The sequence below is a fragment of the Paracoccidioides lutzii genome (genome assembly GCF_000150705.2).
Source record: "Paracoccidioides lutzii Pb01 unplaced genomic scaffold supercont2.18, whole genome shotgun sequence".
Classification (NCBI taxonomy): domain Eukaryota; kingdom Fungi; phylum Ascomycota; class Eurotiomycetes; order Onygenales; family Ajellomycetaceae; genus Paracoccidioides; species Paracoccidioides lutzii.
In genome coordinates this window covers 156518-178565 of record NW_015440964.1, presented here as the reverse complement: position 1 = coordinate 178565, position 22048 = coordinate 156518, and the positions used below count along the sequence as shown (strand labels likewise).

The following is a 22048-nucleotide window of genomic DNA, read 5'->3' as shown; positions in this document are numbered from 1 at the left end:
GTTCAAATTGAAATCACTGACTTGAGATAATGAGAAAAGAAGTCAAAATATTTAAAAATAAGAAAATATATATTATCATTGAGAAGATATCTGAGATGAATATCTTGATAGACAAATGAGTGTTTGATTATAAGTTGAATCATAGAGATAAGATAATTCATTTTAGAATCTGCTGAGTAATTAGAGAATTTCTGTAGCAGTAGAGCATTCACTACTTCAAGTTTTATACTGCAGTCATCTCAAAGTCTACAAGTCACTTTCTATTCATTATATCAACTGCCAGAGGTTGAAAATCAAAATCAATTAACTAGATATTAGTATTTTTCAATGATGTACTGTCATAGAATAAAATGGTCTATATGCAGTTATCTACAAACATTAAACATGGAAGAAGGGGACTGGTGATCTTCTCAAACAGAGCTTGTATAGCATGAAGCAAGCTACAAAAATCTAATATTTTGTGATAATAAAGCATCTCTCATCACTGAAATTCAGAATTTCAAAATATGATAAAGGATTTCTATTTTATTCTATTTACAAAATCTATCTAACACTGTATGTTAATGATTGCAGAGTTATAAACCTCAAAAAAATAGAATTAGATTGAGTATTGAGTAAGATACAGAAGAAATTTGACACAAAAGATATTGAAAAAGACAAGTCTTATCTTGAAATGAAGATTAAATACAAATCAAATGATGACTTAGTAATTTTACAGACTCACTCTATTGAAGAGATCTTTGAAGATTTTAGAATAAATAAAATTAACCCTGCTGGCATATTTATGATGACAGATATACAACTTGAATTCATCTTAGAGAGAAATAATGAATTGAAAGATAAGTTTACAGCTATGAGATATCATCAGAGACTTGAATCACTTCAATATCTTGTATCAAGCACAAGGTCAGATTTAGCATTTACTGTGAATTATCTGTCAAGATTCAACTCACACCTGAATAAGAACTACTAAGTGGCTCTGAAGCATATCCTTTACTATGTAAAGAAGATGAAAGCCCTGAAAATAGTTTACAAAAATAAGAAAGATAATAGAAATCTATAATCAATTGCTTATTGTAATTCAGATTAAGCAGATGCAGACTCTCAATATAAATTAACATCTGACTATATCATCATGATTAATGAATTCTCAATATCATAGTGCTCACAATATCAAACATCAATTGCAAAATCAATAATAGAAGCAGAATATATTATTATTAGTGAAACTGCATATGAACTTATTTGATTCAATGATATACTGCAAGATACAGATCTGATGAAAGAAAAGTCAAAAATCTGCACAACATTGTAGATGAATAATAAAGATGTCATTGATCTGACAAAGAAGAAGTTCTTGATAAAAAGATTCTATCATATAAAAATTCATTACCATATACTTTGTGATCTAGTTAAGAAAAAAGAGATGAAGCTCTCACACATAGATTCTACAGTAAATAAAGCAGATGAATTTACAAAGCCTCTGTCAAAGCCAGCTTACAATGAATTTGTGGAGAAAATAGGATTGACAGAGGTCTGATCTCATTGATGAGGATGATTAATTTTATATGATTTTGTAGCCTTTAAGAAGGTATAATAAGAATACAGGTTAGAGGAATAATTGTGTACATTCTTTGCAAAGTTACAGTATGAAGCCATAATAGAGCTTTTTCTAATAGAGAAACTAGCATCTGATTCCTGTATTTAATTTTTATTGTGGATTTGAGGGCATTCAGCAGCTAGGGGATAGGGTAGAGCTCAGGCTCACTGTGGTATGGGGGGGTGTTAGAGGATTCCCCAGCTACCCGAGATCACGTGCACCTATGTATTTATTAGTAGCTAGCTAGCTTGCTTAGAGTCACACAATGCAACAAGGTAGACAACGGTCCTCTAAGAGATTTTGTTGGGCATGACCGCCCGGTAGCCGCACCACCTCACGTGATGTACGTGTATATCAGTTAAGGTGGCCAGTCCTCCCACCAATGGAAGACCAATCATCCCACAGATTTGACGCGATCTCAACTATGGGAGTGAACTGTTTTGGCAAATGTGGGAGATAAGATCATAAAATCGCAAATCACCGGTGTTTATTATAATTCGCCTGCCATGGCTTTCCCTCTACCCAGGGGTATTACGCCCCCCGAAATTGCATTCCTTTGTGAAATGGAAATGGTCACCGTCATTCCCCGACAGCGTCTTGAGAAGCTCGAATTGCTTGGAGTGAGTTGACCCTGTCTGCTACGAGAAAATAAAGCATAGGTAAAAAAAAAAACCTACAATCCGCCCTGCAAGGGTTCCAAAAGAAATTCAGAAGGCCAATTCCGCAGGCAGTTATACTGACCGTAAATTTTGCTATTCTCAATGCCACCATACCACGTAATAAACTAACCATATTTCCCTCATTCTGTCAAGGGGCCCATACCCCCGCTCGTCCCACCACGACGAACAAACCTCCCACTCTGGTTAGCCCTCCTCCTCAAACGACAACGACGCGCAAACATCCTTCCCCCTCCCTGGCTAAATCCCGAAGCGCTCTCTCTCATTCTCGAAGTAGAAACTGACCGCGACTCACTGGGAGACGCGTTTTCACAACCTCCACCACTTACTGACAACGCCGGAGACAGAGATCGTGCAATGGGGAACCGCAGAAATGGACCTCCAACACATGAGTACACACTGGACGGACAAATATATTACCCATCACCACCGTTTCTACTGCAAAATACCGCAGAGGATAGGTTGACTTCTCCCTCCGTCGTCTCCCCTTCTCTTCCATATCACTGGCTGGAGCTTGCGACCATGCTGTTAGATGTCGCAAGCGATGATTTGGTTGATGCAGACCAAATACGTCGGCTGATACGAGATTTGAGGGAAGTACGAATGGCTAAGATGAGAATCCAAGTCGAAGGACTAGATGCCACTGCGGTTGGTGGAGGGGACGGATTGCAATTGACCGGTGTGGGAGCTATGGAAATCGGTGAGAGTAGAGCATTCATGTCTGGAGTGGCAGAGATCTTTAGGTTTGTGGACATTATACGCCCCCGCAAGGTTGGCAAGGGTGGGGATATTCCATACTTTTTTAACGGCTCTGCAGCTTTATACTAGTTGTGCTGATTCTTTTCTTTGTTCCTAGACAAATTGGGACGTCAAAAGAAGAAGCTGCACGGGAAAAAGAAGCAGAAGAAGCAGCCAATCGGCAGTACGGTGAAACGAATGACGATTATGACGACATGGAATTGTAAGAGATGCATATCTCTGGGACATCTGTCAATCGACGTACTATAGCAAAGGTCAACAGGGGGTCCAATAAATACATAATTTTGGCTCTATGCATGGCTAAGTTAAGGCAGGTATAACTATGGTATTAAGCAAAACAAGAAGCACACTTTAAAGCAAATCTTTAGCAGTGCAGCAAAGAAAACAAGAAAATGTCATCCAGATACTATGGTTGACAGATGGAGCCCCACCTCCAAGGCTTAACATCTGCACCGGTGACGCATGTATTTTGGACCAAAAAAAAAACACTTCGAGGTGCGTCAGGCCAGGGAAATTATTTCCATGATTAGGAAGAGATATACAGGTCGACCAGCTTAAAAAGTCCCTACTATTTTCGCCCGGCCGTTCTATCTTTTTCCTGCAATTTCCTCCTCGCAGCCAGGATCATCTCGTCTCTTCTTTGCTGCAAAAGGCGCTGTCTCTCGGTTCGGTTTTGTGACCATGCGCTTCCCTGGTGTATAATTGTCTCAGAGCCCGAGCTTTCCACGATTGGCGCTGATTCCGATTTAACTTTATCGGAAAGGTTGTATCGTGATATGAGGTCTTGCGCTTGTGGTTTAGGTGTGGATCGGGAGTTTGAACCGGCGGCGGTTGTCATTGGGGCTGACGGGACAGGGATCTGAGGCTGATAGGATTGTGGTGGCTAGAGGAAAGAGAAAACGAGTCAACATGTCAGCATGTTATCCTTTTAATAGATACTCGGGCCTTCAGCCTCAAGTGTTAGACATTGCCAATGTCTGATGTCCCCTTTAATATAGAAACTGGTCTACTGAGATTCCGAGATACAGCCAAAATAGTGCTTGAGAGACGAGAAGGGGATAACACAGGTTTCCAACTCACCGTATCCAGTCCTCCGCCAGACAATATTCTCTCCGATGTTGCAGCAATACTGTCCCCATTCCTCTGTAAATCCCACATGATATCCCTCCTGTCCAGTTGAGGGAACATCTGTGACAGCTGCTCTACGTGGGCGGGATCAACACGCCTTCCGCTTCCCTGCCGCTCCGCGGCATCGCTCGATGGGGTAGCGCCGCTTCGTCCAAAGAACCACCGGATTACAAAAAAAGAGAAGACGGCGAGGGTAAGGAGAGAAGGGATGTTGAGGGATGGCTCCGCGTCGGCCATGTGAGGGTTTTGCTTACGGATTGGCGCGCCAGACTTGTTCGTGCTTCAGAGTTAGGTCGGTTTCCGACGATCAAGATTGGTGGCTAGTTGTTGATTTTATGATGGATGTAAGGACTGTATAGAGTGGCAAAATTGTAAAATACTTACGAGGACCAGAGGACAACAAGTTGCAAGTATGGATAATGGGGATGAATTCTAGTTCAAGCCGAGGGGAATGATATAAAGAGGAGCGCGGAAAAAACGGCGCCGGGCGCTTAGGTGGCCAAACAAGATTTTGTCGATATATTAGCCGGGGCAGCTGGAACACGTGACTTTAAGCGCCTCAAGCGTTCAACATTGACAGATCCATTTTCTTCTCACAACAGAAATTCCGTTGTCAAGTAGTTGACATTGATCGGAAGTGATCCCAATGTCGTCTATTAACTGACAACATCTCACCTGGTAACGGTTTCCAACTACTACGTCATCTTCTACAACAACATCAATCGAAGACATTGGATACCTCACTTTGCCAAATGTACATACTAGTTACAACTCTTGGTGTGTGGGCACTACAAGCAACTGTCTGCATACCTGGTAGTATGAAATGCCTGCAATGCTTCTATCTTTCGTTTCTCCCAGGCCGAAGCTGTGGGAAATGGCACCACGGCCATTATTAAGTGATTGCATATAGTATGTGGCAACCTCTTGAGATTGCTGTATTCATAGGTATAGCTATATAGCTATGGACACCAGGCATCAGGAGTGTGTTTATTTCCCTTCTGATAGTTCTGTAATTCCGAGTTTCGACATCAGCCACCAGCGGGTCTTAATTTCAAGGATTAACGCTGTCATAAGACCAATAAAATTTATTCCACAATTTCAAGCGCTGGAGATTCCAGTGACCACTTGAGTCTGTCGCAGGGGAGATAAACCACCAAGTGTACGTGACTTTAATCTTGTTAACGCATTTACTTCCACCAGTTGAACAATCGTATATATTTCCGCACTTAAAATTAACGGAAGTGATTTACTCCGGCCAGGATTAAGCATAATCTTCCTCGTAGAGGTGTAAAACACAAAAGGTTGGTTGCAGCTATTTTGGTCTTTGTATATATTAATATTTCTTTGCTAATGGCTAAAAATTCATATTAGATTAAAGAAACAGTATCCTGTCTTATTCCAATGGGCCGAGGGTTTACTGCAGCCACAGCCATCAATCCAGACAGAGAATATCAAGCGAGATGTGGCAATCAGGGCAGGGTAGGTGGTTTAAATCCTGCAAATAAAAACTTGTCGTGCAAGCATTAAAAGCTATAGATGTGCCGGCAGTGGTATCAAATCCGATGGAGCTGCTTCGTTACGTCTATTTTCCCCCTTTCCCCCAGAGTTCTCACAGTTAGTGGAAATCCCATATGCTGATCTATGCTCAAATGACCTTTTCAAGGGCCCGGTGGTTGTCTTCAATGGGGAGATATGACATGGGTCAATGTTAGGTCGGATCCGCACAATCAACATATGGAGTATATCGCAGCTCTCCCGGGACCGCATGCCCACTAAAGTGTGGATAAGCCTGCAACCACATCTCCCATTTCCTCTCTAAACAGGCCCATATATAGCTCCGACAACAGTTTAGCAGTGAGGTTCCAGCCTCCCCGGTCTAATCGTATCATTCTTGAAACAAATAGGGATTCAGGATGTAACACGAAGGGAAAATTCGAGGCCTGATGGCATCCCTCCTCTTAGCGCAGAGGAAATGACAAGCGTTGGCCAGCCAACATTTAAGATGATGCTACCAAAGACCTTGGAGACGCATATGCTTGCCAATAACAAGCCCGTTGAGGCAGTAGCGATCCAAGAAACGGTTGCTGAGGTGAATCGCCAACTTGATCAAGCATTGGAAGATGGCTCTCAATGGGCTGCTACTTTCACTTCAATTGTGGGAAGAAAATCTCCCCAGTGTTGTCTTTTTCTTTTGCAAAGCTGATGATGGTGTCTAGGAGTTTTGAGGGCAACGGAGCACCGCCGCCATGGAGTTCCGCATACGTCTGTACCAGGTAATGGATAAGCTTTTATATTCCACTTTTCATGGAATTGTTAGTAACTTTGAGGCATCTATCTTAAAAGTCGATAGGTGAAACCATCTGTTGAGCTTCTGTAAATCATTTCATCTTCCATTTGGGTTTTGCACTTGCTAAGACATATGCTTGAACATCACAAGTCTATATATCCATCTAAACACACCGCAGGAACTATAAATGATATAACTCTTCATTAAGGGATAAGGAAAACGACGTAATAGACGAAATGCCACTAACCACGAAGACACATGCGAAATATACAAACAAATCCTTCATTCAGATCATTTGAAACGGAAAAGAATGCAAAATAACACCTCCGTTCTCGTCCTTTGCAAGCCCTATCAAAAGAACACCAGACCGTATGATTACCATTGTCAACGGAAAAAATAAAGATAAACCTGATCGCTTCAAGCCATAGACCAAAACAAATACCATTATATTCCAAAAATCCAAGGAAAGAAGGTTTATTTCCCCAGAATCCCATGGTATTAAAATGAAGAGAAAGATAAGAAGGAAAAAACAAGGGTTTAAACCCGCAGCCGGCCTACTTCAAGTCCGCTGGAGTCAGTGCTTGGACAACGCTGGTGCCCTCACTAAACCTCGTTCTAAAGATCCGATTTGCATTCTGGAACATGCCGTCCTTCAAGCTGACCACAATGAACTGTGAACCCTTGAAACGTGTCTTGATCAGACGTCCGATATTCTGCGTATGAGACAAGTCCAAGGCCGCGTCGACTTCGTCGAGGATGTACATGGGTGCTGGTTTGAATTGGAGAAGAGCCATGATAAGGGAGAGCGCGATCAGAGACCTGCACATTGGTGGCTTTGTTAGTGGCACTACTCACAGAAACAAAGGACACAAAACATGACATACCTTTGTCCACCACTTAATTCCGTCAAGCTCTGCTTCCACACTTTGCCCAAGCTAACCTTCACCTCAAGCCCATCACTAATCTCCTTCCCCTCAGGAGGATCCAGCTTAGCAAAGCTGCCAGGAAGTAGCTCCGCGAATATCTGGCCAAAGTCGCCATTAACCTTAGACCAAGTCTTCTGCAACGCCTCTTTCTTATATTCATCAAGGCTAATGATAGTTTCCTCGATCTTCTTCTTATCCCGGATGACAGTTTTCATCATGTTTTTGAGCACGACTTCTTTTTTCTCGACGCTGTCGATCATATTCATGACCTTCGGATTGATCTTCTTCTTCATCCCTTGAAATCGCTCAGTGAGATTACGAAGCGACGCCTTGCATTCGGCAATATTCTGGCCTTTGAAATCATATGGCGTGCCAGGCCGCCCAAAGCTATCTTTTTCTTCGACGATCCATTCGTGTTCCTTTTCCATGCTGGCTACCAGCTGTGCAGCATTTTGCTGGTCTTTATGGAACTTTTCAATTTGATGGCCTAGTTTCTGCAGTTCAAGGCCCTCTTCCGTAATTCGTGCAGCTTTGGATCGAGATGCCTCCTCCAAGTCACGAAGCTCGTCGTCAAAACCAGTGAGCTTGGCCTGTTCGTCCTCTAGTTGGGCCTGAGCAAGGTCGTGCTCTTTCTATACGTGATATCAGCAAGCCTATTAGAAAAACGCACGAATAGTTGTTTCAATTGGGGACACACCTTGCATGTTTCTTGCTCTCTTTTGAGAGCCTCAACTTCCTCCTTTTGGGCTTTTATTGTCTGGTCAACCTCAGCAAGCTGTTCTTCTGCAGCTGTTAGGTCACTTCCAGCCTGTTCGGAATCCAGTCGTGATGCTTGAAGCTCCTTCTGAAGTGTCTTGACCGAAATCGAGTTCTTGCTCAGTGCCTTTTTGAGCGAGTCCAGCGACGATTGTAATTCGGCAAGCTTGCTGTCTTTGTTGCTGCTGAATTCTCGCATATCCTTCTCAATCCGCTTAATATCGTTGTTAGCCTCAGCATGGCGCTTTTTAGCATTTTCAATATCATTCTTAAGTTGCTCAATATTGGCTCTCATCTCTTCAACAGCATGAATAATCTGTCATTTGTTAGTGACTTATTATACTTCTTCCAATTCTTCGAGAAATCTGGATTGGTAAACTTACCGAGGTAGACGAATTTCCATTGATCTGTTCTTCCGTCAACTTGATCTCATGTGTCTTGAGATCAAATTCTTGTTTAGTAGCTCTCGCAAGATCCATCTTTTTCTTCTCCTTCGTCATGGTTTCTTGCAGAGAACGTAGAGCTCGTTCGTTTTGTATGAGCTGCCTCGTTATTTCATTCAGCTGCTGGAGGATAACGAGAACGCCGCTGGAGTTTGGCGAGCTGCCTCCTGATAAGGTTCCTGAAGGATCATACACGTCACCCTCTAGAGTAACGCTCTTCATACGCACAGAGGGATCAAATGTAACCTTCTTCGCAGTGTCTGCATCCTGGCAAATCAAGGTCGTGCCGAAAACATATTGCATCGCAGCAGCCACCTCGTCGTCATATCCAATCATGGATAAAGCAAGATCCACCTTTTCAGGTGCCAGATTCTTCGCAGCTCCGATCTTCTCAGCAGAGGCCTTGAAGGATGCAATTTTGTTCAATGGGATGATTGTAACACGTTTTCGAAGTTTCCCATTTTGCAACAGGGCCGTACCAGTTTCAGCAGTGTCGACGACAACATTATAAAGGCGTCCACCAGCACATATTTCAAGTGCAGTTCCAGCCTGAATTTTATCCTTGTCTAAGCTGAAAAGTTGCGCTACCAACCCTTTGACTTTAGATCTATCAAAGTTGGGGTAAGGGTCCGAGTAGTTGAAGTCGATATTAGCAACTTTTCGTTTCATAGAATCAGCTTGACTTCGCAACTCTCGGATGCTCTTCTGCAATCTAGATTCTTCCTGGTACATTTCTTCTTCCTTTCCTGGTTCAAACCCTTGCTTGGCGAGGTCCGACTCGAGTTTTTTTGCCTGTTTTCGAAGTTCCTCAAGATCCTTTAGGAGGTTCGAGTTTTGATCCTTGGCCTTCTTCGCTCGAGGCTCTTCCTCCTTTATCCTCTTTTCAAGATGGGAGATCTTAAGTTTGGCCTGCTCTTGTTCGGTTGCCGTAGAACTGAGGCGGTTTCGCGCGTCTTGAAGCTGCCCCTGATATCCATTTTCTTGGCCTTCCTTGGATGCAACGCCTGTCTGTAAAGTTTGAAGAAGTTCCTCCTTCTGCTCAACCTCAGCAGTCTGGCTGTCTAGCTCAGCCTTTGCAGCATCGTACTTGGCCTGTAACTTATCGTAGACTTTTTTCTTCTCTTTCAATAATCCTTGCATTTCGGTAACTGTCTTTTGCATGGCTTCTCTCTTATATAATTCTTCCGCCATGCTTGAGGTCTTCAAATCGAAAAGTGTGGTCAGACGTACCATTTCGTGGGAATGCGTTTTCACTTGGTCTTCCAGTGCTTGAAACTTCCCCCCTTTTCTGAGCTCTTTCTCGCGAATTGCCTTTACCCTCCTCACATCCTCTTCCAGGTGAGCGATTTCACCCTTGAGTCTCGCAATGCTATTTTCCAAGTCGGTGACTGTTCTTTTCTTCTTGTCAAATTCTTCTCCAGCCAAACGTAGCCGTTCTCCATTCTTCAAATAATCGTGTGCAACAACGAGTCTGGTTAAGCGCTCAAGGTCACTCTGTGTCTGCTGGAAGTCGAGGAACGCTCTTTTCTCCCCTCGTAATTTCTCTAATTTAGGGTCGATTTCCTCCTTTAAAAGTCCCTCGATTTCCCGCACCTTCATCTCCTTTTTTGCCATCGTCTTTCCAGCCTTCTCCTTTCTATCCTCAAACATTCGAGTTCCAGCTGCTTCTTCAATCATCGACAGAATTTCCACCGGCTTCATATTCAGCACCTTCGTGATTCGCCCCTGCATAATCAAGAAATTTGGGTTATTGATATTTAATTGGACGCTCTGGAAGAGATTTTGCACAGTTTGTTGTTGTGCGCGGTGTCCATTGATTAAATATTTACTGGTCCCGCCAAGCACAATCTGTCTCGTAACCGATATGCTCGCATACTCCTCAAACCCGATGGGTGACTTAGACTTGTCGCGATTGTCAAATACTATCGTCACGCTCGCCTTGGTTACACCCGCCTGACCACGCTTGTAAATGAGGTCTTGCAAGTTCTGCGCGCGCACGGTGCTCATATTCGTAATTCCAAGAACAAAGCAGATGCTATCAAGGATGTTTGATTTGCCGGAGCCATTGAGGCCGGTGATCGAGTTGAACGATTCGTCCCTAATTCATAGATAATTAGCATTGTGGTGGAATCCGGGGGGTCATGCGAGAAAATCTCTTCCGCCATAATGTGCTTTTGCCATGATGCAAGAATCAGCAGCACGAAAGAACAAAGAAGAACCAAAACGTACCATCCCGATATTACGGTGCGCACAGCATAGGATTTAAAGCCCTGCAAATGTTAAAAACCAGCTTGTCAGCAAAATCTTCCCACCCACATTGCCTCATCTTCTCGTCCTGTACTCACATCAATAACAACTTCTACGATACGCATGGCTGTCTATATTTTCGCGGGCTCCACCCGCGGCACACAGCCTGAATTGGGGGGTGGGGGTGAAAGACGCCCAGGGTTCGTTCCGCGTGGTTAGGTTGGTTTGGTTCGCGGCTGAATTTGGTGCTGCTCGATACACACGGAATAGTTGATATTATAAAACACAACGATATCTTAACGGAGGAACAGAGTTTTGTTTTCTCCTCTTCGTTTCTCAATGTTGAAGTTTGTCGTCATTCGCTTCATGCTGAGGTTGGTCGTTCCTTCGATATTGTTGCCGCAGACGGTTTGTTATCCTTCCAAATCGGGGTTTGGTTGTTGGGAGAAAGAAACCAAAGTCTTGGCGTATTTGTATTTTACCATTTCGGGAATAGTGGATAATTTTATCACGTGAAATTATTCTTAGTCATTGAAGTCAAGTGAACTAACTAACTAGTTTAGTGTGGCTTCTTATTACGGCCTAGCGCCGGGAATATTAGCATAGCCGTAGCTGCTATTAATACACCCCCCCAACATTTAACTATCTTAGAAGCCCATATAAAATCTCAAGGAATTATACACATTTCAAAGCACGATATTTCCTAGGTGTCCATTGTTTGGTTGGTTAGAAAAATGAGCTTGGCAATTCCACTGTGATTTATATTAGATATATGTACCCTAGTTCTGATTGAACCCCACAGCATGGCATGAATTTATTCTGTATATGTTAAAACCCCAAGCAACAAGCCAGACCTCTGACAAAGACGACCCTTAGAATAATATAGTCTACGTCTCCAATTTTCTCATCTAAAACCTATGAAGGAAGGGGAATCATAGATTTCTTAAATCCTTGAGGGCTACTATTGATGATGCTAAAAGATGAACTGCTAATTAAATAAAGGGGAAACATAAAACTAGGAAGAAAAAACAATAGAAAAATCTTATATCTGCATAATCCCCAAGGCATATAATCTTTCAACAAACCTTTCGTGTCCTCCTCAACCTATATACTATCATTTACTCCTCTTGGACAAGATTAGCCCCGTCTCTCAAGCCCTCGACCACCAATTCATGTCCCTCCGCTCTCCTGTAAATATCCTTGACATCATCTGTTTTTATTTCACCAACTGGTTAGCGCGCCTCCCATAACTTTTAAGGTGTGTGTGGGGAAATTAAGAAGAAGAATGATTTTTACCAGTGGTAGTCTCGAAATGGCTGGTGGCATCGTAGCTCTTTGAAATGTAGATATGATCCTTGCTGCCATCCTCAATAGGCTCGTACAGCGGGATGGGAGGACCCATGAATGTTTCTTCGATTTTACCAAGGCGTTCGAAGCCAGGCCCCAGCTCGATGTGGTGGTTTACTTCGTTTTCGGCAATGGTGGAGACGATGGCGACATAGTAGCCCTTCGGGCAGACATTGTGGGCAGAAGACACCATCGCAATGTAAATATCTGTTCAAATGTTTAGAAACGGAAGATTTCTTTATGGTGGAAGGGGGCGATATGCTTGAGGCACCAACCGTGCTTTCGCCCAACTTGGGATTGAGGAATGATTAGCTGTAGAGAATCGTTCGAATCCGTTTTATCGATTGGGTGTGTCAAAATGCAAATGGCCTTGAGAAGGTAGCCGGTAACCCGGACTTTCCCAGGGAAGTAGGTGGGATCACCGATAATCTTCTTAGTTTTTGTAATGAAGGTCATGCCATCTCCAGGCTCACTCCTGTCTTTCATTGTGGCTTTGATACCGAAAACCTTCTCACCGTCGTATAGAATCTCGTCAACGTTGGTGTTGAGCATATATGTTCCACCATAGATGGCAGATAGACGGGCGAAGCCTTGGGGAAGTTCACCAAGTCCAAAGAGTGGATAGATGTAAGGGGATTTGCCATAGCGAGCCATAGAGTTGACATAAAGGCGGATTCTATCAATTGTCTCCTTCGCCTTGCCAGCCTCCGTGATATAGTCGTCAGATTGATAAAGGGCCATGGAATGCCCAATAAAATCCTTGGTGGTAGGTTCCAGCCCAAATTTATCGTAGACGTCTTTCATAGTGCATGTTGCCATGTTCAAGCCTGAGAACCACATTAGCACCTACGCAACGTCTTGAACCTCAATCAAACCGACTTATGCGGCATGCTATCGAACCTTGATGGGTGGCCGGGTTGTTCTCGTCAAACTCTCCAACCCACTCGAGGAATTTCTTCGCCCGTCGCTTTTCGAACAGGCCCATCAACGAGGATCGAAGAGCCTCACCCGCATCGGACGGGACCTTAGCGACCGTGGCTTTGGATCCGCAACCCTGTTGAACGTAGCTGCCTGCAATCTGTCGAAACTCGAGATATCGGGTAACATCCGTGGAAACGAGGATGTTGGTCAGTTCTCCATTTGACATGAGCAGCTTGGGAACCAGGTCAACGTTCCAGTCGTTGACTCGGCCATATTTTTTCCAAGGTTCTTCGCCCAGTTTCACATCACGGAATTTTTTGAAAAGCTGGTGATCATCGTCAGCGTTAAGGGCCGACAAACAACACGGTACCTAGGGAAACAAACTGTTTCTATATTGACGGAAGCGGACTCTCTATTACACAGTTAGCATTAATGGCACAGGGTTCCACGCGAGTTTGGGTATAGGCTAACTCACCCGCCGTAGTGGTCGTTACGGTCAATGTGGAGGACCTTCTGTCCCTTCACACTGAGTACACTGTAAGAGGGGATTAGTTCGGAGCTCTACCTTTTAATATATATTATTTCAACGTGGTCCAAGAGGCCATGTAGTTACCCTGAAAGAACACATTCCGTCAAACCTAGGGGGTAGAAAGTCGGTCAGTGGCAGCCCAAAGGCAATCCTTCAACTAGCTGTGGGGTAAGTTCATACCGGTGCCCATCACCACAACATCGTATTCTGGCGAGATATCTTCCATGTTGGAGATGAATAGGGTTTTCACTTAAGAAAGACGAGAAAAACTCCGAACAACGGCAATGAAATAGGCTGTTGTATGTGCAATGATAGTAAAGATGTGACGGCTTCAAGTGTTGAGAGATTGTGGCCGAAACAAAGAGCTCTGGGTTGCTGTGGCGGGCAACGCTTTAACGCTCTCAACCACTCAGCGATCAATGTGATCAATACACTTTTTCATTTCTGACCTGAGCAATGTCAATCATTGACGTCTCAGCAATCCCTCTATAAACTTTACATAGCTTTCTTAAAACGCGATTTTTAGCCCCCTTTATTCTATAATTAATTGAAAGCTTACTTCTCTATTGCTGCTAGTTTGGAAGGTCACTTTTTCATGCATTGCGTTCGGAGGAGACATTCTCATTCAACTGCGCATATATGTACCGTAAGTTATAGGTTCAAAAAGGAAATATAATGATTTCCCAGCTGGAGAATAAACACTTGATTTAGTGGCAATAGTGTACGGAGTCCAGATGTTCGTTATGATATTCTGTAAGATTGATGGCCAATGCAGAATCTATATCCTAGAACAGATAGCCTGTTTTTTTTTTAGAGTTACAATATGCTAATAGTACAAGTATTAGAGCCAATTCAAGAAGATGTAGTGGGTTTCTCATTTTGAGATTCATCGACATTTAACGCCGGTGGCTCATGCTCTTGATCCTCTTGCTCCATAACATCCTCTTCTGCAGGCGAATATGCGCCGGTTTCGTAAAGCTCCCGCGCATCTTCCCAGGCATACCATCGTTCAAGAAGAACATGTCTGATGGATCGTTGCGTACTCCGGACCTATCCACGAACTTCAGAGTTAGCCCATGAGGACCTTTTGAAAGAGATGAAAGACGAAAACGAGACCAAGTGGAAATTTTCCATGCAAAATATCAAAGAAGACAGAGTGCATGATCAGAAAAAAAAATATTCGTAAAGATATATCATTTCTATGGGCTTAAGCGGTCCCAAATAGAAGTCATATCGGCGAGTGAAAGAAGTTTCGTCATAAAGATAGATAAAAATAAAAAAAGGAAATGTCCCGGGCATCGCAATATAATAAGCGACAAGCGACGCTCTCAATAAAGAGAATACCACGTACAGTTTTGTCACGATTCTTAGACTCAAATTCTCCAAAACCAGCATGCAACCGCTGCCTTTCATAATCAGCAGTTGCTATTCTGTTGCGTTCTTTCACACAGAGCCAGTAGAGGCAGTGAAGGTCGTCCCATGATTTTTGCCGAAGTTCTTGAATTGACCAAGCACGCCCTGTAGTGTATATTAGGAGGAAAGTTTTTCCACTCAAATCCATTGATATCTAGGGCAAGTGCATACCATGTGCATATTCTTCCTCTGGTGTTGGGATAGCTTTTCGGTCTGGGCCGAAGAAACCCCAGAGCCCATGGTTGGGATTGATAGGTCTTTGTTCCTGCTCTTTAGGACTAACAGGACGTGGCAGAGGGTACTTTGACACTGAAAGCTTATGTTTTGGGCCGGTCCTGTGAATAGCGGAGACACCACGCTGTTTGTTGAGATCTCGCTTCAAGCTGTTGGCCTGGGTGGTTGAGAATTTGAAACATTGAAAGGAAGGATAGCTTAGGGAGAATTGAAGGGAAGGGGCGAGGAAAATAGGAGGCAATTCGACCAGAGGAGAGCCTCCATATTGTCTCAAAAGATGGGAGACAGATCGTGAGGGCATTGTGAGAGTGAGCAGTTGGGAAGATGCTGGATGGAGCAGTAGAGGTTGAAAATTTTCATCGTAGGCGAAATTGTGCTAGGTTAACTAGCTGGGAGCAACTAAATTGACGATTCGATGGAGGTGACAAGCGAGATCACGTGCGAGGGCGATTAGCTGAGGACTCTAGAGGACTCGTATGGAGGTGAAGACGGGAACATGATTCGATTTGAAATAAAGTGGTATCATTCGATGATTGAAGGTTTGAAGCTGTCTTCGGAATCATATGCATACTGTGCATCTCTTATTCATACTCTATTTTCTGTGTTTTGTTTTCATATCCAAAGTTGGCTGACTCTACAATTGCCCAGTCATACTGTGCCGCCTCTTTTCACACAGCTTCCCGTCAGTAACTACCCAGATACCAGGTACATGCATATAGAGGCTTTCATCCCATAGCACAGGGGCCAATTGCAAATCGGACATAAAGCTATTATTCTAACACAGATTAAATTCCGTATCAGATCGGGGCCACGATCTAAACCTAGGAACTGTGTACTGGATCGTGACCTGTGACGATAGTCAGAAAGTAATAGGCATAAGATAGTAGTATTGGTAATGATAACTAGCTGATCTATATGATGATAACTCTGAAGAGAAGAAGAGAAAAACAGCGAGAAAAGAATGAAATATCCGTGTGCGCGGGCGTACGCGAGCTTAGCCATTAGCGAGGCATACGGCCGTGGCGGTCCGGGATCCAAGGCATACGAGCGATACGATTGACCACAAGCGAAAGGAAAACAACCAGCTTTGTAGGAGATGAAATGCTCCCGATATCGCATTTATGTAGAATCTAAAGTGCAGCTTTTTGAGTACTAAAGCAAACGTCATGGAATTCGGCGTGGGGTTCAGATTCAAGTTACAGATTCAAGTAAGACGTGGAAGGGTTGAGAGTGAAATTACGGGAAGAGCTAACGGGCCCCGAACGGTCCGTGCTTGCATCAATTAGCCGCGCGTCTAGCGCTCGACTGATCTCAACCTCTGATTTGGTGCATTTGACCAGATGCAGATGTCTTTTGATCTTATGCCCTAGATCTCCCCACACCATCCTCTTTATGCACATTTAAACTACCAGTTCTCTCTCACAATAGCTCCTCTACCCAATAAATCCTTCTTAGGCGTCTCCAGAATAGCTTTCCACCATGAATAGGCCAGGTGCGTGCGTTCGCTAACTCACTCCACTTCTTCGGTCCTGGTGCTTGGGTTCTCCCTTTTTAGCTTCCACCGCTCCTCCGCAAGAGAATAGACTGTGGTTTCTTATTCGGGTGGAAGCTTGATATACCCCTAGCTGGAGGATAGCAACTACTCCAAGCCTCCACATTTGAAGACCACGCGGCAAATGCTCCTCCGCCTCCACACATCTCATGTCGTCGATATGGAATATTGCAACATCCTTTCTTGGTTAGATATAACAAAGAGGTTACTAACGTATTGAATCGCAATGCAGGTCCTGGCCAGCAGCCTCTGCGAGGCATGTCAACCTTTCCCGCCCAGCAACAACCCCAGACACGAACTCCCAATCCTTCATTAACCTCAACACGACTTCCAAATGGTAAAATTGGTGCGATTATTATTTGGTATCCGAACTTGAGCTTCAGACTGAAATGCTAATTTTTGGAATTTGCCACAGGAACTGGTGCTAACTGGGGATTTGGTCTGGCAATGGGAGGTGCTCCTGGGCTACAAAGTAGCCAGCAAAGGACAGTGAATACAATGAATAGCTTTGCACAAAGTATAGGTGCTTCACAAACAGCAACACCCCTAGACCTCTCGTGAGTTGCTATACCAACACCTTTCTATGATGTTTATAGCCTTTCTTTGTTGTTATCTCTTCGTCCTTATGATCACAATAATACATGCATGCTTCCCTTGGTTTAACCCTACACAGAGTAATGCTCTGTACGCAAATATGGGGCGCAGAGGAGGTACACATCGTGGCAGGAGAGGGCCGCGTTCCTATCAGCAACCAAATAGGCTAACTTTCGATATACTTTCTACCAGCGAATTCCCCTCTCTCTCAAGTGTTCCTCATCAACCTCAACCTCCCGTTTCTGGACAAGCTACGTGGGCCAACGCAAGCCAGCGAGCAACTCAGCAAAGTGCCCTCCAGAGGCAAACGCAAACACCTTCAACGTCTCAACCGCCGTCCCGGGTTTCGCAACTCCAAGCGCAATCGCAAGCTCAGGCACATACACAACAACAGCAGCAGCAGCAGCAGCAGCAGCAATCACATGCTTCTCACGAAGATCTCTTTCCCTCCGCAACGCAATTTGTAACGCAAATGGATGATTTCAGGAATGGAGGTCAAGGCATAAGTGGTCAGCTTTCAGGAGGAAACCAACCTCAAACAGGAAATGTTGACGAGTTCCCACCATTAGGGAGAAACGCGCCAGCGGACATTGGCCAGGAAAGACGCACCAGCTTTCTTCAATCCGGAGCGTTTAGCAGCTACGGAGCCGGAATGACGTTTCCTAATCTCGCTCAAAACCATTCGGCTCAGGGGCGTACTCTTCTCGGAAATATGGTAAATGGACAGCAAGACAGCAGAATCGTGTCTCCAGGGGCAAGCGGGTCAGGTGGTGAGTTACCAGGGCGTTTTGGGGTTACCATGTTTTCTCTGCGACTACTAACACACACTCCTAGTTATTTCGACATCTAGATCCTCGATGGGTCAGACTCAGAATGGCGCACTTTCCCAGGAAAAAGAGGCAAGGACCATCTTTACTGTCAAACTTCCTGTGCTAACCATTAATTAGGATCCCGGGTCCGAGTCTCTGCAACGGACTATTCGACCTGAAACATACTCTGAGCAACAAGGTCAGGGCATCATACAGCCTCCAGCTCAAAACTGCCAGCAACAAACTGGGAATTTTGGGACTGAGGGTCAAGAACAATCTCCAGAGTTGGCCGCACTCATGCGGATGACTCCCCAAGCTAGGTTCGGGCTCCAAGGCCTTCTTAGTCTGATAAATAGCGATAATCCCGATGTCAATGCCCTTGCAGTCGGTCAAGATTTGACGGAGCTTGAACCAGACCTAAATCACCCAGAGTAAGATATGCCATTCTAGTGTTTTGCCTGAAGAGAATCGTAATATTACTGATGTCTTAACAATTCTGTTCATATCAGGCCTCTGCACCCGAACTTTGCCTCCCCATTCGTTGCGATAAGGGCGTCAGCGCCACTCCAGGTTGATTACACTTTGCCATCTTGCTACAACGTTGCAAATGTCCAACCACTGCAGTCGCGTATCCCTAGTTTCAGTGACGAAACTCTTTTCTACATATTCTACAGCATGCCGCGAGATATCATGCAGGAACTTGTAGCGGAAGAGCTCATGAGTCGCAAATGGAGATATCACAAGGTCGAGCGTGCATGGTTGACTAGAGATGACGCGTTTCCAAGTCCGGTTGAACTGGAACGAGGGCTTAGTGAGCGTGGCTTCTACCTATGGTGGGATCCTTCTACCTGGAAGAAAGTCAGGGTGAGTTTTTCCATTTCTTTATGCTGCAGTGCTATTTTGCTCACCATGTGTTGATCTAATCTTTTTCAAACACTTGGTTCCAATAAACGAGACAATATAGCTAACTCGATGCTTTATGATCCCGAAATACAGCGCGAATTCGTTCTCCGATACGCAGATTTGGACAACCATCTCGAACGACGGGGGTTCGTTCAAAACGTTGCTTTCCCCCCAAATGCTTGATGGCGGTCACTCAACGAATCTCTTAACGTAAGACTCGTACCTAATGGATCTGCACCTCTACCTGTTCTTCTCAAGCCTTCACCACAGCCAGCAAATTTCTTGTAAGGTACAAGGTTGGCATGATACCACAGTCAAAGTATGACATGTAGACAACGAGATAATTGAATTCCTTGTCTACATTCATATTAGTGCAGGCCTTTACTAGCATCTGTGTGACTCTTTAATCGCACGAAGGAGATCATGTCTAAGAATGAATAGCCTTATGCGTTTTATGTCTCGTCTTCCTTTTGATTTCTTTTCTCTCTCTTTTTTACTAACTCGCTTTACGAACGGAGAGTTGTAAACCAGGCTAGAGGAGCTTCTTACTGATTAGCGGGATCGCGATATGCTATGTCTGCTTTGTGTGTACCATTACCGAGTCCTAACTATTATGGTCGAAATAATGACATTATTTTTTTCAGCCAATGGTTCATTATCATTCGGTGCCTTCCCCTATCATTGGCCAGCAAGATGCTGGCCTTCGGAGAATTTACAGCTCGAAAGCTAGATTCCTTGATTTAAAGTTGGCCAGTGTGAATGAATTTATCATTTGCACAGACAAAGGGGACGGACCCCCTTGCCCCGTGTATCAGGCACCAGTGAAGTTTGATAGAATCATCTACCAGAACCTCAACCCACTTAATTATTTCTATCTCTCCATAAATATGCCCCATTGTTCCCCCACCCCAAAAACCTCACATCACAAACTCTCCACCCCAGGATCCGTGTTAACCTTATCATGTTCCCCAACAACACAAAGCTCCCCCGTATCCGCCCTCCTAATCTCCGTCCGGACCAACGCCAACCTCTTCCCCGCATGTACCAGCTCATTGACAACCCGAACCTCCATGCCCACCGGCACTGGCCGCAAGAACTTGACATGCAACGTGCGTGTGACACCTCCGTGGGAGAAAAAGCCAGGCCTGGAGAGGCCGATTAGCAGTCCCGTTGAAGTTACGTCGATCAAGGTAGAGGCGCAGCCGCCGTGCAGTTGCTTGGTTTTGTTGCAGAAGGGATCTGTGACTTTTAGGAGGAAAGAGACCTTGACGGGCAGGCCGAGTGTTGCGGAGTCGTAGCGGACGCTTGAGCGGAAGAGGTCATGGCTAAAACCCTGGATTGTCAAGTTTGGGATGGAGGAGGAGGGGGGGGGGTTGGGTTAGTAGTTTTGTGAGTGTGATTCTGATCTCCTTTCTCCTTAAATTGGTAATACATTGTGCGCTTTAGCCAGGTTGAATTTTGGGAAAGTAAACAGTGAATAACACAGGTATGAAGCAGGAAGTTCAAAAGCATTGTATGTTTCAGCAATGTAAGTACCTTATATTTAGTATCTCGCAGCTCCGCTTCATGAATCTCCTTCATAAGCATATTGAACTTCTCAGAGTTCATCATTGAAGCAAGGGTTCGGAAGAGAAGTCTCTAGGAATAAACCAGGGAACTGTACAGAGAAGACTGGTAAATTTTTGAATTATGATGCGAATAGAAGATTAAAACTAGGGGTCTAACAACATTTTATGAAGAAATGATAAACATAAGGGAGAAACCAGACCAATAACAACTTTTCTTTTCTTTTTCTTTTTCTTTTCTTTTTCATTTTTTTTCATTTTTTTTTTCTTTTTCATTTTTCTTTTTCATTTTTTTTCATTTTTTTTTTTTTTGTTGTTGCGCTCTTCTTGCACGAAGAAAGTGAGAGTTCAGGTGGGAAGAGATTAGAGAAAATCCGTATGATATCCGAGCAGAGAATCGGACAGAGGAAAATCCAATGCCGGTGCTGGGGCCCTTGGCTGCTGTTGAGATCGGGGAAAAGAAGCAAATAATATGAAATCGAATCCATGGATGCATCTCCATACGTCTCGCGACTCTCAAGCCCGAATAGGTTGATACGGAACCTCGGTGCGGGGATGTGGGTACGTCCCTGGCGCATGTAGCCGCCATATAGTTACTGTATTGTCCTCCCAAACCCTGGATGTTCAGCGAATAGCTCCTCTCCAATTTGGTGATTGATACACTGCATAAACTGATGTGGAACAAAGCATGAGAGCTTGGAAGAAAATCCGGGAAACAACACCGAAACTAGTTGAATTTTAGGCGCTGATTAGTACTGTCAGGCTCACTATTGTGACTACCGACTCCGCACCTTTGGGGCAGTTCGACATCCAGGGCGTCCTCCCGTCTCTTGTGCAAGGGTTTAGCGATCGGAGTCCCCCAAGGCAGAAATATGACCGACGTGCGGGGCACAAAACTATCCTAGATCACGGGAGCATATTCAAGGGCCTTGATGATATTTAAAAGCCTGAGGACGCTGTTGAGACCCGAGAAGAGATTTAAGAAACTCGGCAGCGATCAATATAATAGGCAAATTGCCCTAAGATGCCATCGCATTTGAGACCCTCAAGTCAATTGACTGAAGGATTGTTCATGAACATACATAGTGAAGAGTGTCTGTCTGGATGCTCGCAGCTGTTTGAAGTCCCGTCTTGTGCTCATATTGTTGTTTAGGCATCTCATTCTGGGCTTCTCAAAGCTCAACCACGTGATAAATATGCAACTCAAACCTTCACTGGATTCTTCAATTTGATCGTTTCACTCCTTGAAAGCTGGATAGAGACTCAGTTACCTAGGTATTTATATGGCTGTTCATGATGGGTTGCTAAGTGGAGTCCATCGAACACATTCGGATCAATGCCATACGAAAAGCAAGAGA

General features: G+C 44.2%; 9 protein-coding genes across 9 annotated transcripts; 4 read left to right on the top strand and 5 right to left on the bottom strand.

Moving 5' to 3' along the window:
- Nucleotides 1-2106: 2106 nt before the first annotated feature.
- On the top strand, nt 2107-3242 carry PAAG_06348 (DNA replication complex GINS protein psf2; the record flags this gene model as incomplete). The annotated part of the gene is made up of 3 exons (XM_002791563.1): nt 2107-2220; nt 2413-3020; nt 3134-3242. The coding sequence occupies 3 exons, from the start codon at nt 2107-2109 to the stop codon at nt 3240-3242; spliced, it is 831 nt and encodes a 276-aa protein (XP_002791609.1).
- Nucleotides 3243-3604: 362 nt separating this feature from the next.
- On the bottom strand, nt 3605-4401 carry PAAG_06347 (hypothetical protein; the record flags this gene model as incomplete). The annotated part of the gene is made up of 2 exons (XM_002791562.2): nt 3605-3919; nt 4117-4401. The coding sequence occupies 2 exons, from the start codon at nt 4399-4401 to the stop codon at nt 3605-3607; spliced, it is 600 nt and encodes a 199-aa protein (XP_002791608.1).
- A 1735-nt stretch (nt 4402-6136) lies between these two features.
- Nucleotides 6137-6389, top strand: PAAG_06346 (hypothetical protein; the record flags this gene model as incomplete). The annotated part of the gene is made up of 2 exons (XM_002791561.2): nt 6137-6319; nt 6381-6389. The coding sequence occupies 2 exons, from the start codon at nt 6137-6139 to the stop codon at nt 6387-6389; spliced, it is 192 nt and encodes a 63-aa protein (XP_002791607.2).
- A 616-nt stretch (nt 6390-7005) lies between these two features.
- Nucleotides 7006-10948, bottom strand: PAAG_06345 (hypothetical protein; the record flags this gene model as incomplete). The annotated part of the gene is made up of 6 exons (XM_002791560.1): nt 7006-7270; nt 7336-8009; nt 8075-8449; nt 8517-10674; nt 10806-10846; nt 10922-10948. The coding sequence occupies 6 exons, from the start codon at nt 10946-10948 to the stop codon at nt 7006-7008; spliced, it is 3540 nt and encodes a 1179-aa protein (XP_002791606.1).
- A 993-nt stretch (nt 10949-11941) lies between these two features.
- PAAG_06344 (rab GDP-dissociation inhibitor) lies at nt 11942-13846 on the bottom strand (the record flags this gene model as incomplete). Its single annotated transcript, XM_002791559.2, has 8 exons — nt 11942-12033; nt 12120-12377; nt 12446-12997; nt 13071-13416; nt 13476-13503; nt 13567-13626; nt 13705-13729; nt 13801-13846. 8 exons carry the CDS (start codon nt 13844-13846, stop codon nt 11942-11944), a joined length of 1407 nt encoding a protein of 468 aa, XP_002791605.1.
- Nucleotides 13847-14472: 626 nt separating this feature from the next.
- PAAG_06343 (mitochondrial 54S ribosomal protein YmL4) lies at nt 14473-15568 on the bottom strand (the record flags this gene model as incomplete). The annotated part of the gene is made up of 3 exons (XM_002791558.2): nt 14473-14670; nt 14972-15138; nt 15205-15568. The coding sequence occupies 3 exons, from the start codon at nt 15566-15568 to the stop codon at nt 14473-14475; spliced, it is 729 nt and encodes a 242-aa protein (XP_002791604.1).
- Nucleotides 15569-16968: 1400 nt separating this feature from the next.
- PAAG_06342 (general negative regulator of transcription subunit 2) lies at nt 16969-19308 on the top strand (the record flags this gene model as incomplete). Its single annotated transcript, XM_015845866.1, has 8 exons — nt 16969-17005; nt 17052-17165; nt 17235-17376; nt 17606-18183; nt 18248-18330; nt 18361-18653; nt 18732-19086; nt 19219-19308. The coding sequence occupies 8 exons, from the start codon at nt 16969-16971 to the stop codon at nt 19306-19308; spliced, it is 1692 nt and encodes a 563-aa protein (XP_015700092.1).
- A 739-nt stretch (nt 19309-20047) lies between these two features.
- On the bottom strand, nt 20048-20733 carry PAAG_06341 (thioesterase family protein; the record flags this gene model as incomplete). Its single annotated transcript, XM_002791556.1, has 2 exons — nt 20048-20458; nt 20662-20733. The coding sequence occupies 2 exons, from the start codon at nt 20731-20733 to the stop codon at nt 20048-20050; spliced, it is 483 nt and encodes a 160-aa protein (XP_002791602.1).
- Nucleotides 20734-21176: 443 nt separating this feature from the next.
- PAAG_06340 (hypothetical protein) lies at nt 21177-21633 on the top strand (the record flags this gene model as incomplete). The annotated part of the gene is made up of 2 exons (XM_015845865.1): nt 21177-21251; nt 21433-21633. 2 exons carry the CDS (start codon nt 21177-21179, stop codon nt 21631-21633), a joined length of 276 nt encoding a protein of 91 aa, XP_015700091.1.
- Nucleotides 21634-22048: the final 415 nt, after the last annotated feature.